This window comes from Gasterosteus aculeatus, chromosome 13, assembly GCF_964276395.1.
Source record: "Gasterosteus aculeatus chromosome 13, fGasAcu3.hap1.1, whole genome shotgun sequence".
Taxonomy (NCBI): domain Eukaryota; kingdom Metazoa; phylum Chordata; class Actinopteri; order Perciformes; family Gasterosteidae; genus Gasterosteus; species Gasterosteus aculeatus.
The window spans coordinates 11,088,840-11,101,885 of record NC_135701.1 but is presented as its reverse complement, the minus strand read 5'-3'; the positions used below and the strand labels follow the sequence as shown (position 1 = coordinate 11,101,885).

General features: G+C 41.5%; 2 protein-coding genes across 4 annotated transcripts; one reads left to right on the top strand and one right to left on the bottom strand.

Annotated features, from left to right (window-relative positions):
• The first annotated feature begins 6,959 nt into the window (after positions 1 to 6,959).
• Positions 6,960 to 10,249, top strand: cfap73 (cilia and flagella associated protein 73). Of its 3 annotated transcripts, none has more exons than XM_040195219.2 (6): positions 6,960 to 7,526; positions 8,165 to 8,257; positions 8,387 to 8,578; positions 8,974 to 9,195; positions 9,304 to 9,462; positions 9,544 to 10,249. In XM_040195219.2, exons 1-6 carry the CDS (start codon positions 7,422 to 7,424, stop codon positions 9,658 to 9,660), a joined length of 888 nt encoding a protein of 295 aa, XP_040051153.1. In that variant the 5' UTR covers positions 6,960 to 7,421; the 3' UTR covers positions 9,661 to 10,249. The 3 variants fall into 3 exon arrangements, with proteins under 3 accessions (XP_040051153.1, XP_040051155.1, XP_040051154.1); XM_040195221.2 differs by having other exon boundaries at positions 6,960 to 7,588; XM_040195220.2 differs by lacking the exon at positions 8,165 to 8,257 and having other exon boundaries at positions 6,973 to 7,526.
• Positions 10,250 to 10,449: 200 nt separating this feature from the next.
• Positions 10,450 to 12,907, bottom strand: drc10 (dynein regulatory complex subunit 10). The gene is made up of 5 exons (XM_040195218.2): positions 12,849 to 12,907; positions 11,807 to 12,440; positions 11,447 to 11,668; positions 11,269 to 11,340; positions 10,450 to 10,813 (listed from the first exon to the last, which is right to left on the bottom strand). The coding sequence occupies exons 2-5, from the start codon at positions 12,431 to 12,433 to the stop codon at positions 10,523 to 10,525; spliced, it is 1,212 nt and encodes a 403-aa protein (XP_040051152.2). The 5' UTR covers positions 12,434 to 12,440; positions 12,849 to 12,907; the 3' UTR covers positions 10,450 to 10,522.
• Positions 12,908 to 13,046: the final 139 nt, after the last annotated feature.

Here is a 13,046-nt window from a genome sequence, read left to right as displayed (position 1 = left end):
TGACATCTCATGTTTCTGTGTCTCCCACAGCAATGTTAACCTCTTACACCTTACACCTGCTCAGGGTTTACAGCACCCTTGCTTTGAAAGAACAAATGGACGCTACATGCAGAGATTTATTTAGAAAAGGCAGCTAAATCATTAAACATCAAACCCGGTGTATTTACATTTAATTATATGTCATTTGTCAAACCTCCCTCTCGCCCCTTCTTTCTTCCTTTCGCTCTCTCTCTCTCTCCTACACCATAAGGTCAGAGGTTAAGCAGGCAGCTCTTCAGAGGTTCTGTTCCTCCTTAACCCTTCGTCTCCAGACAAATTTGGGCCAGGATGAGGAAAGGGGGAGAGGGGGGTCCCATGCATGGGCCTCCGACTCTGATGATGGATTGCATTGCTTCAGGTTTGCTTGTACAGTACCGGAGCTCTGTGATGACTTCTGCTTCGCAGGAAATTAGCTTTGGATGAAGTGGTAAAGTTATATTAAACACACAGTGTGGGTTTGTGCCCATATGTGAAGGGCTGTGATCCATCTGTGGTGGACTTTCTCAGACACACTGGTCAGACAGTAGATTGATGAACCTTTGTGATCAAAGAGCCTAAGTGGTGCTTATCATTATCTCCCAGACAAAACCCCCCAACACACACGCACACGCACACGGACATACACCACTAAGCCATTCGCCTGCCCTCAATATATTCTACTTTTCTCATCCATATCTTAATTTACCGTGTTCATTTTTCATGCATCTTTTTTGGTTGTTGTTCTCTGACGCAATGCCGCATCTTAAAACCGTACAAACGGACATTTTAAAATGTCACACATGGCACGCAGACCTACAATTTTGTATGGCAACTAACCTGGGAGGATTGCTGCGAAGGGCTTATTTTTCTGCTGTATTGAATTTTAAAGCCACTTTCTGGCTACCGAGAGCCGATCCTCTAGCAAAGAAAGCCTTTTTAAAAGGCATCAAAGACTTATTTATGCTAATTCTATTAAAGTCTGAACTATTGGTTTGAATCTATAAATGTGTATCAGGAGTCTCTTGCAGGACACTGAGATGCATTTGTGTGATGTCCAGCATTAGTGATACCGTTTTGTGTGGAATAAGTGGTCTGAGATGGAGTGTAATTGCAAAAGTTGATTAGGGTTCATCTCTCTGGGTCTGGTGGTGCTCCGTCTCTGTGGCAGTAAAGGGAAACAGCTCGGTCCTCCCCAATAGCCGCTTCCATGTTTCAAAAGTTCAGAGTTAAATATTAAGAATATATTTTGTATCATTTTTTTCTTTCCCCAATGGCTTCCCAGAAACTTGAGAACAACAATCACACCAAAGCTTGTTTGGGTGTTTGTAGAGGGTTGACGGCTGCATCAGACATATCTCACTACCCCGACCCATTCATAACTGTGTGCACTATATGCACTAAGAGGACAGCACAATGGCAACAATAATATAAAACAATGAATGCTTGGTCATTAACTGTGGCGCAAGTAGAATGGTAGAGGTTTATTCGAATGATACTATCCATCCTTGTGGTTATTTAAAAGCCACAAGAATGGTCTAATGCTGTTAAGCACAGTATGGAAACAAGACTGAGACTCAAAGCTAATTTCCCCCTAAATGAGAGTTTATGGCGGAAACTGCCCTGAAATCACTGAAGTAGATCTTAATATGGGCATAAGGGCTGTCAAGGATAAGAGGCCAAGTAAGAGTGTGCGTATAGAGGGGGCTGTGCTTGGTTTGTCCTGCGAGTTGCATCTAAAAGACAAAGGGCGAGGTCAAGGGTCAAGCTAACAGCAGACAAGGCCAATCCAGGGTCAGAGTGCCCCGGCTAACCTGATCAGTGATTGTGGTTTATCTGACCATCCTCGCCGGAGCTGCCTGGTCTCCTCTCTCATGCTAAACTTGTACTCTCTAGATCGGTTTAACTACTCAGTGCCAGTTTTGAAGAACTTATTACTCCCGTGAAAGATATAAACACGGAAACCTCCCGAAGAACCTGCTTCAGGATGTCTTGTTGTCATGTGGCCGTCACCTCGACCAGGATCGGGTCCGGAAGGAAAAACCTTTTCCTGTCACTCTCCCTATTTCGATGCAAGGTTTTTAAAAAGGACACTGTGATGTGAGCAAGAATAATTGTTTTAACTCCTAACATACCGCCAAGGTCCCGAGACTAGCAGCCAAACACACATGACAGGGTGAAAGGGATAGAGGCGCTCACGCAGTGGGTGGTGAGGGGGGTTGTGGGACGTCATGGAGCCAATGTCTCGTCTGATTACAGCCAGAGGACTGGAGAGGCACGCTAATCCACACACACACACACACACACACACACACACACACACACACACACACACACACACACACACACACACACACACACACACACACACACACACACACACACACACACACACACACACACACACACACACACACACACACACACACACACACACACCACTCACTTTGAGACAAAGCCACACAACCAGCAAGACAGGCATACACACACAAACCCACACAATCAGTATTACCCCCCCCCCCCCCCCCTCCCGACCTCACTCGGTCCCCTCGTCCAGACAAGACACACATAATGATATCACTACCGGCAGGACTTCACTTTGCCGCCACTCCTTTTGTTTGTTCACTGTACAGACCGGCTGTTGCCCCTCACTGCACCCCAGTTTTGATTAAAGGAACGTTGTCAGGTCATTATTGTGCATGTGCCCGGGACCGCAGCCAGCACTTAAGAAATACCACAACGCATGACTGCAAGTTCTCACAATGCAACCTCCCTTCTAAAAGATTCTGTGGGACTTTCACAAATAGCGTAAATAATTATTTGGGTGTTTAAAATTCCTTAAGAAATCTGCTGGGAAATCTGTTATCAATATTATGAGTGGACAACATTGTGTCATTCCAAAAGACAAAATAAAATCAAACCCGCGTAGTGGAAAAAAGAGGAATCTCGACATTACGTTTTCCGGCTCATTATTTAACTCGTCCAACTACTATTTTGTAGATCTCACTAAATAAAACAAAAACTCCTTAGCTCACTTCCTGCTCTGCACCAAACCGCAGACAAACATAGTTAGTGACTTGCTGGTGAAGTTAGTGGAGCACAGCAGCTAAGGGGACTAAAAACAAGCCGTGTCAGGTCAAGTCAACTTTGTTTGTATAGCGCAATTATTAAAAAAACAAAATGCAACACAGTGTGTTGTTGGTGTACCAGTGCAAGTTCAGAAAAAAGTCCAAAATACCACATTCAAAATACAAATTGCTTAAAAGGACAAAAAAAAAGTCTACAGCCATGCAAGCGCCCGGCCTCTTCTTAAAATGACCTGCCCAAAATGAATGGTGTATCTCTGCAACTCTATTTAATAATCTTGATATCACAATAAAGGAGAATGAATCAGTGAGATTCATTCAGATGTGTAAGCATCATGATATATATTCAACTATACGTGAGTGAACACAACATCAATGACTTTGTCTTATTAGTTTAGAATATTAAGGAAGAATCTATGAAATACATTTAAGTAATTATAAAATACCATGCTTTCAGTTTCAGTTTGTTGAGGTCCCGCGTGCCCCGCCATCCCCCTCAGAGGCTTCCCTCTCCGCCTTTTGCTTTCCGTGCACTCTTGTTCATACTTGTGTACAGGCATGTTTGCAAACAGGCCGGACAAGACCGCTGCTGTGAGACAAACACAAAACACAAACATCAATACACAAACAAATCCGTTCACACACCGCGTGCGTACACAGACGATTTCTAAGCACTCACTCAGCCCGCTGTCAGACGCCATTGTTTGCCAGCAGCAGCATTGTTTGGTTCATGCTCAGTGCGTTTCGGCAAAACCGTGTCTCATTATTAATAGACGGTGTCAGAGAGTCGGTGCCCTCTCTGTCTGACAAGGCATTAGCATAAACACAGACTTCCTCTCAATATCTGTTTGCACCACACTGTTGACCTTTAATTATGGATGTCTAAATGTTTGTTACCTGCCCACTCAAGTGTGTGTGCGTGTGTGTGTGTGTGGACAGCAAAAGGCTTTTAGTATTGTGCTTTTCAAAATGTTGTATTTAAAGATTTTAAACAGAGACTTAACAAGGTTAGTACACAACGTAATCGCCTGAAATACCATTCTTCCAGGAAAAAGAAAAATCCTATAAAAACATTCTTCGCAGTAAAGTGTTAAAAAGGGAATCAGAACAATTACGCAGAATACGAAGGGAGGAGGCATAGACCAAAACCACTAAAGCAACTTTACAACATATACACAAAAAGAAAGTTATGTGAGTCTTCAGAGATCTTTTGTCTTACAAGTTACAAGTGCTTGTTGTTGTGCATTCTATTTACATAATGACAATACATTATCCTTGAGTAGTTTCAAGAATAGCAACTGAAATCCAATTTAAACAAGGATACAGTATACAGATATTATTATTTAGTATTTGATGTAATGGAGCATTGATTAAAAAAATATACTGAATTTAGAATGCATACGTCACTTAAAAGTAAAAAAGGGTAATTCAGCTTTTCTGTGTGACTTAGGACATTTGGGGGGAATGGGAATTATACGTTGTTTTTTTTAAATGAGCAGTGCTGCCAGTATTCTTCATTGTCATCGTGAATTCATGCCGGACATTTTAGATTTTGACCTACTCATCTTCTCCTCGTCCTCCTCAGCTGTTAAAAGGTCTGCTGGTGTTTACATGGGTGTTATGTCTCCATCTCCTCAGCCTTACACTGTGCCCATCACCTGACAAAACACGCTTTCACAATCATAATAGCATCCTTCCATTAGTATTAATAAAGTAATATGTGTACGTGTGCGTGTGTGTGTCTGCAGCAAGCCATCCATTCATCAAAAATGGATACAGCAGCATTTCTCCCTGCAGTTATCTGTGTTGTTGTTTTTCCCCTCCACTGACTTTCACTCATGCGTTTTCTTTCTTTATCTTCCATTTTGTGTGTGTGCAAATGTGTGTGTAAGTGTAAGTGTCAAATCTGCTACATCGGATGCATTTTTCTGGTCACGCTGCTTTTACTGTAAGCACATCCACGCCACACCTGGCAATTATTATGCAAAAATAACTGCACACAGCATTTCCATTAAGCGCGCTAATGCCACCTTTCTCTGTCGCCACGTGGCAGTGTTCTCCAGTGTGAACGTGTAATGTCAAATTACCATTAACTCTGTCCTATATGGGGCTCCTACTCACCGTAGAGGTGATAACACGTCTGAGTATATTTCAGTCCTGCCTTAAGCCATAAATGCCCTAGTACCATTCATCATTTGATGAAAATGCCTTTTTTTTAAATAACAATCTTACCATAAAGTCTATTTCAGTTGCTGTTTTGGAGCTTTTTATCGTTTCATATGCTTGTCATCGGCAGGTGTTTGAATGTCCATTCATTCCTTAGCACTTCAAGGAGATGTTATGCCTATTGGCTAAATACTTTAGGTAAGCTTATTCTTGTTCGTTAAAACCCCCCTCAAAAAAGCAATCTGATCTCAAGGTCCATTTAGTAGTTGCTCTGGAGCTTCTCTCTGTGAGCATTGATCTGCTTTAACCTTTCTTTGTTCTTTGAACCCCGTACCTCAAGATCAGTTGTTATTAACCGGTGTTTAAGGGACTTATATTTGGCCATACGACATGATCACACTCTTTATTCAGTTATACTTGAATGCATTGTGCAGTGAGTCAAAGACTGGGCCCCTTAGATGAGGTCTCTGTCACAAAAAAAAACCTCAACCCATTTATCAGTGCCAACTTACATATGGCATCAAGCTTATTGGACCTATTTATTGAAGCTATATTTACACAAAGTGAAATAGATTAAATATATTAGAAGCATTTTGCACAGTTTTATACACAAGATGTCTGCCAAGTTCATGGAAACTTTAGGTCTGGGTCAAGTGGTTTTCGAAGCATACAGAGTTATGGCACATCCCCGGTTGCATTGGGGATATTTTCCTGTGTCTCCGTGCTTCCTCATTCCCAGTGTCTCGTCAAACTCAAATAAATCTTTTACAATAATTAAAAAGTCTACATCTTGTGATCCAGAGAGGCCTTAACAACTTAACAACTGATGTTGTTTCTGAAGACACTTCTTCTAAGTGTCATCATGTGTGCCTGCGTCTGTCCGTCTAGAGTATGGTGAGGACTTTCCACGATGTCCCCACAGTGTTGCAGAATACTGTATTTTCCCCTAAATACTGCTTGATTTACAAATAACTTGACTCGAGTAAAAGCACAGAGGACCCTCGATCATTAGGTTACATAACGTTTGCAGACCACTCAGTGGTTAGATTGAGTATGTTTGAACTGTGATAGATGATCCATAGACGCTACACATAAAGGGGCATGCATTGTGTAAAGCACTGTCACCTCACAGGTAGAGGGGCCTGGGGTTCGATCCCGGGCTCGCCGGCCCCTTCGTGTGGCGTTTTCACAGCGTGGATTCTTTCCAGCTTCTCCACAGCGTCCTCCCGCAGCCTGAAGACATGCAGCTGAGGGTAACTGATGACACCTAAGTTGCCAATAGCGGTGAATGGGAATGGTTTTCTGCCTTTTTTGCCGGACAAAGCTGCCTCAGAATGCACTGCAAGTTGGAATAATGGAAAAAAAAACTGGATAACAATGAAGACATATAGTGCTCAGATAGATTGAAGCGAAATAATGGCAGGGTATGTCTTTTGCCCCCTTTGCCGGGCCGATACCAAATTTGAGATGTTGTATTGATACAAGACTCGAGCTAATCATGTCACATGGGGATCTTTAAAAAGCAAAAAATGTGGTGCGTTTGCTTGAAAATACATTAAATTAATAAAGAATTTGGATGTCAAAATAGTTTGATCTTTTCTTTTTCACTATAATTGATCATGTTTAATCGAAGGGTTTGATTCACAGAATAAATAAAATAAAATAATCATTTTCAAACGTTTGTGCGAATCTTCCTTCGGGTCCCGCTTCCGGGTGGTGTGACCGCAGAGACGTTTCGCCTCCCAGGAAGTGATTCCCACCGCAAACTCTCAAAGCAGTGTGTGCTCATTCCGCGGTTTGATGGCGAAGATACAACGCTGGATTAACGACGGACAAAATCATGACGAGAGTAACCGTGTTGTTTAGAAAGTCGCATTTCTCTGCAACGCGACGTCCGGTCGCGTCTTTGGGTGTTCCTGGTTGGCGTTACCATAGAAACAGAGAGAGCGCGGCCTCGGTGTGCGCGCGCTGCTACAAAGTTTGGAAAACTAGCTGAAGTTGAACAAAGACGAACTTGACTCCATCTGAACGACTTTTTTAACACCACAAAAAGCAATAAACTACAGGAGCTGGATTCACAGACAGAATCAATCGGCGGCGGACATTGTTTAAAAAAAAGTTCACGCGCGCGTGAACAGGCGATCGATCGGTGTGATGGCCGACGGATCCTCGCGTGACTGCAGCCTTTTGCTGCTTGAGATGCAGAAGAAACGCCGCGAGGAGGAAGAGCTTCAAACAAAGACCGAGCAGCGCAGTCAGGTGCGGAAATGAGCCGATCCGTCAGTTGACTCCTGACGTCACTGATCGCAGTGTGACTTGTGGTGCGTGAGTTCGTCACTGTGACGGTATTTCAGACGACGTAGTCTGATCTAATGTGGGAAAACTTTTTAACTTTACTAAAAATTGTATTTATCCTCAGATGACAAAACTGTCCCCTTCCGAAAGCTGATATAAATATATGACATACTAAGCTGATAGTATGTTAGTATATTAGTGACAACATTGGGAACTAACACTTATTATTTTGAAACCAGTGCTCTTGAAGGCTAAGGCTAATATAATTGTCATGCTGTAACGCTGATGGAAAATGATCAAAAACTGTGGTTACAAGGGGACGTGTTTGTCCTTGAGGGTCAGTGTCAATTTTGATACTCTGTACATCATACACTTATTATGGAGCTACTGTTGAGCCCCTGGAACAAAAACAACAAGTGCATATGTTACTTCTTCAGACGTAACTTTCTGTCTTAATATGTGAGGATCAATACAAAATTCTACACCGTAAGAAGTAAGATAAAATAAGATAATCTTATTAACAGTTATTTGTCCCGCAGTTCCCTGGAAGTAACTTTGAGCGTGCATCAGTCATTTTCGCCTGCTTATGTGTTTCTGTGCAGATGTTGGAGAGCTTGCAACAGCGTACAAATGATTTGCAAGTGGAGATTAAGAAAACAAGTGATTTACGCTTAAGTTTTGATACGTTTCTGAAGGTACAGTAGAATACCATTAGACCCACTGCTCATGTATCAGACTGCATGGGACTTTATTGTTTTTCAGTTATATGGCTGGAACTGTTCAGAAATAGCGAGACTAATTCTCTACATCCCCCGTGCCTAAAGGTAGAAGATGCTGATCGAGCTGCTGCAAAAGCAGAGAAGGCGAGGAAAGAGGTGCTTCAGCTGGATGCAGAGATAGAGAGGCTGAGGCTGGTGTATGCTGAGCTGATGGAGAGGAAACAGCAGCAACAGCGTCAGATACAAAGACACGGTGCATATAGGGACTTTATGGTGCGGGTGGTCAGGATGACTAAGGTACAACAAGGACATTTGAAACTGAATGTAAATGTGTTTATCATACATGAATATAGCCTATTATTAAGATTCTACCACTGTAGCTAACCACATTTTAAAGCTTGGCGGTAAAATAAAGAGCTAATTTTGTAACGTTAGTCAAAAGTCTCCTTAGAAGTGTTAAGTGATGGTGGCAAGCTTCCCGAAATCTTCCCGGAACTTGAACGTTGATGATTGCGTGAACAGTAGGCTTAAACAGCATTGCTTTGTGACACCTGCTCCTGTCGCTTTGCAGGTTAGTTAATTATTTAAGAAAAACTGCAATCTTTGAGAAGAGGGGGGTCATGGACCTTTTTTTGCTTAATATTGAGGTTGGATTTGTGAGCCACAACTTTTACCCTTTGTGTGTTTCACAGTTTGATGATGTGCGGGAGCTCACGGGTCATATAGAGAGTCTTCTCCACTTCGAAGACCATTTCTGTAAGAGGGAGAATAAGGCGTTTCAACGGGTCGACCAGCTGAAAAAAACTCTGCTGACACTAAAGGACAATCATCCTTTGCTGCGGCTGCAGAAGAACAACCAGCTGTCCCAGCTCCAGACCGAGATAGAGAAGACCCGCTCTGAAGCTCTCTCATGGGTATCAGACATGACCCCCGAGAGCATCAGAGCTTACATCCATTCAAATGTTGCACAAATATACTGCTGCTATCTTGTGTGAAATTCAGTTGTCCCTATCTCCACACAGGACAGGAAGTGGAACCACATTCAGGAGACAGCAGCAAAGAAAACCCTCTTGCTAGGACGGATTAAGATGGCGACCCTTAACCTCTATGAAATGACGCATGACACAGTAGAAGAAGACAAAGCTGTGAATATGAATGACACAGAGAAACAGCTCGATAAGGTTTGTACTTTGACACACCAGGGACGGCGATGAGCAGGAGACAGAAAACAAACAGCTTTTTTTCTGCTGTTTCCTCTTTAGGTCAAGATGTTCATCCAGGAACATGAGGGCATCATGAAACAACATCAAACTCAATCCCAGAAACATGATGGACGGTACAAAAAACACGTCAAAGTGCATAAAGCACATTTCAACTAGCTCATCGCCGGGTACTTTGATTTCTGCTTCAATGCCTAGCTCCTCTTCTTCTGACGACAAATGAATAGTAAGTGCAGACATGTGCCCATTCCAAACATGAGGTACCATAATGCCCCCCTGAGGCCATGAAGGAACACAGCAACTTCCTCACCCAACAAATCAACAAGTCACTCCTCACTGGTGGGGAACCTCACTGGTTCCCCACTGGTCAAGCCCCCCCTCCCGGGTTGTACCTCCTTTGTTTTTAATTAATAGCATCATGATGTATAAACCTTATAAAATGTTATTTCGTTCTATAAATATATACAGTACCAGTCCGAAGTTTGGATTAATTTTCTCATTCAATTCAATGATGAAGTGTGTTCTCTCTCTCTCTCTCTCTCTCTCTCTCTCTCGCTGGGAGTGTCATTGGAACACAGTTCCGCTTTATTTCATTTTCTTTAGTTTTTATTAGGTGCAACCATATAATATGGTGCCCTATCTTTACCACATATTTGCAATTTTATTTATTATCATTCTATTTTGCTTTACCTTGTATCTGAATGTGAATCTCCCCATTGTGGGACTAATAAAGGAAAATCTTATCTTATTATTTCTGTTTTCATTTTAAAGTTATGAGCTTGAGTTTTACAAGAATTACAAAGGTTTTAACTTAAAACGGTTGCAGAAAATCTAACTTTTTTGAGTAGTTTGGTATTATCTGCTGCAACAAGGTATCTGTCAAAATCTCAAGAAATAGAAAATGCTATTCCATTCTAATGTGTTCTTATCACAGAGAATAACGTCTAGTTTAAATCAGGAAGTATTTTATTAAAAACAACACATACATCACACACATACGGAATATTAAGTGAGACACTTTTCAGAGTTTTTTTTTGTTTGTCTTGCTTTTAGGTTTTTTGGGCTTCTTGCTTTTGCCCTTGTTCTTTAAGGATTTACGAGTGATGTAACCTCTCCAACAGGCTTGGATTAAAATGGCAGCTTTGGTCTTCAACTCCAGCTCCCTTATCTCCTCCTTTCTCTTCTCCTCTGCCAGCCGACGCTTCTCCTGGATCTGATCATACTCCACCTCCAGGGCAGAAAAGGTTTTTTCCAGCTTCTTCAGCTGCGCCTCCTCCCTTTCGTTTTCCATTTGATTCAACTCTAGTTTGGCCTGAGAAAAGAGATGGTGTTAGTTATGGTATCAAAAAGGAAAGAAAGTCGACCTAAACATAAACAGGCCCAATCTCTAGGCCTATTTGGTCGTTTTTATTACATGTATATGAGTAGGTACAAGTACTTCAATGCCTTGCTGAATTAAATGGACCAAAATGAAATAGGTCATATGAAACAATGCAGGCATCTTCTCTTCTTACAGTTTTCTCATAAAGTAAAAGTGGCTAACAGAAGCTTCTCCATTGTGCAGATTGTTTGAGTTTTAAAATATCTTTTAGAGCAGGATGATACATAAACTCTTATAGTTTAAAAAGTATGCATGTACTGATGAAAGTACATCAGGTAATAAGTACTGTGAGATGATAAACAACAGACGGCCGTGTTAAACACCTCGAAAAGAGCCTCATCAGCCAGACAAACTAGTGTCCCGAGAATACACACTCAATTTGTTACCTGTTTTTCTTCTATTTCATCATCAAATAATTGGATCAAGTATTCAATTCCTTTCTCCATCGTGTCATTTTTCTGCCAAGCGAAAAACAATCCGAAAAAGCAAGTCAGGTTTTACGGTAAAGGAAACATGATACTACATTTACTTAAGGAAAGGTTGATGAAGAAACCCTGAACGCACCTCTTGGAGTTCTTTCTCTACCTTCCTGTTTTCAAGGACTGAATTGTTGAGCTGACTGTTCAGTTGATCAATCTCTTGTTGTATACTATTTTGCTTGATCTTTGACAAATTGTCATGTGACTGGAACTGCTTCTTGGCAAGAAGTGACACATCCAATTCTTCGCCGCTGTTCACTTTCAGAGAATGCTGCAAATGTTTTATCTCATCATTCTTCTGAGTAATCTGTGATACCAACAGAAAGATAAGGGAGGTCAGGTAGGGAATGGTCAAGAAAAGAGCATATAATGGCTTAAACAATTACAAAATCTATGATTTTTATCCTAGCTCTCTTGTATAGAGATGGTCAATTTTGTAAGTTACCTTTGCATCTATTTCCTTTGTGTGTCTGGCTAATTCTTCTTCTTCTTGAACTAACCCCTCCATTTCTGGGTCGGGGGATGAGGACGCCTGCTTCTGGAGAATATGGCGTAGTTCCTCATCCAGACTGGTCCGCAACTTTTCTACCACATTGCTGTGAAACTTCTCAAGCCCTTTAATTAGCATGTACTGATTTTCCCCTAGTTTCATACGTTGCTCTGCCCCCAATCCACAAATGGCATCTGGATGGGCTTGTGCAGCCCTGAGCAGATCCCTGACAGAGTTCTTGATCTCCTTCATAAGCAGCGTATGTGCTTTACCAACATTTGCATCGAGTTCTCCATCTGACTGCTTCACGTTATCAAGTGCCTCCAGTCTGTTAATTAATATTTGATGCTCTTTAATTGCCCGACTCAATTGCTTGTCTACAATACCGGACACACTGTTTAACGCGAGGACAGCAGGCAGATTAGTTGCAATCTCAACTAGACGTATGCGGTTTTCCAAAATGCTTGAGATGCATTGAGCCTCGTGAGAGAGCAGCTCCTTCTGTGAGACATCATGGAGGTTTTGAGAATCTTCTGATTGGATCTTTGTCATTGCAAACATTGATGTCCTGTTTGCAGACATAATGTCACTGGATGGCAGGAAAAAGATAAACATAATAAAATATTAATGTTGGAATATTTCCACAAGTTAATGTTAAATAACATAACTTTACATCATAGTGTTTGTCTATATTGGCTTAAACATGATCAACTTAAGACTGTAACGTTTATTTCAACAGAGATTTTTCTATCACTCAGGTGATACATTCAATGAGACCTGCAAAAGTAAATCAAGCCAGTATTTTACAAAAATAGCGAAAATAAGGCAAAGTTTAAATTGACAAAAGAATCATCGTGGCCCCTAAGTATCCTCATTTGAGGGTATTATTGTAAACATGGGCTATTTGCAACTACTCTAACGTTATGGCCTGAGGCCTGCTGTAGGTTCGTGTTGAATCAGATGAAAGTTATATAAAATGAATAAGCTACAGAGTTACCTGTCGAGAAAGAAGTTGGGCGCAAGCGGAAGACATTGTTTACTTTTTTCTCTTCTCTGTTGCTAAGATACCACTAATGCGGATGAGAGAATAAAACCACTGGGACATAATTCAGATGTCTTGTGATGGATTTGATATAAATGGACGCCTGTATCAATAAGCGTAGTGAATAACTGCACAATTGCATTAACAATCAAG

Bases quoted from the DNA above. Each gene is read 5' to 3' on its own strand.
- cfap73 (XM_040195219.2), top strand. From the start codon at position 7,422: ATGGCCGACGGATCCTCGCGTGACTGCAGCCTTTTGCTGCTTGAGATG. The intron at 8,579-8,973 runs GTACAACAAGGA...TGTGTTTCACAG, and splicing joins GGGTGGTCAGGATGACTAAG to TTTGATGATGTGCGGGAGCT. The intron at 9,196-9,303 runs GTATCAGACATG...ATCTCCACACAG, and splicing joins GCTCTGAAGCTCTCTCATGG to GACAGGAAGTGGAACCACAT.
- drc10 (XM_040195218.2), bottom strand. From the start codon at position 12,433: ATGTCTGCAAACAGGACATCAATGTTTGCAATGACAAAGATCCAATCA. The intron at 11,669-11,806 runs GTAACTTACAAA...TTGGTATCACAG, and splicing joins CAAAGGAAATAGATGCAAAG to ATTACTCAGAAGAATGATGA. The intron at 11,341-11,446 runs GTGCGTTCAGGG...TTCGCTTGGCAG, and splicing joins TAGAGAAAGAACTCCAAGAG to AAAAATGACACGATGGAGAA.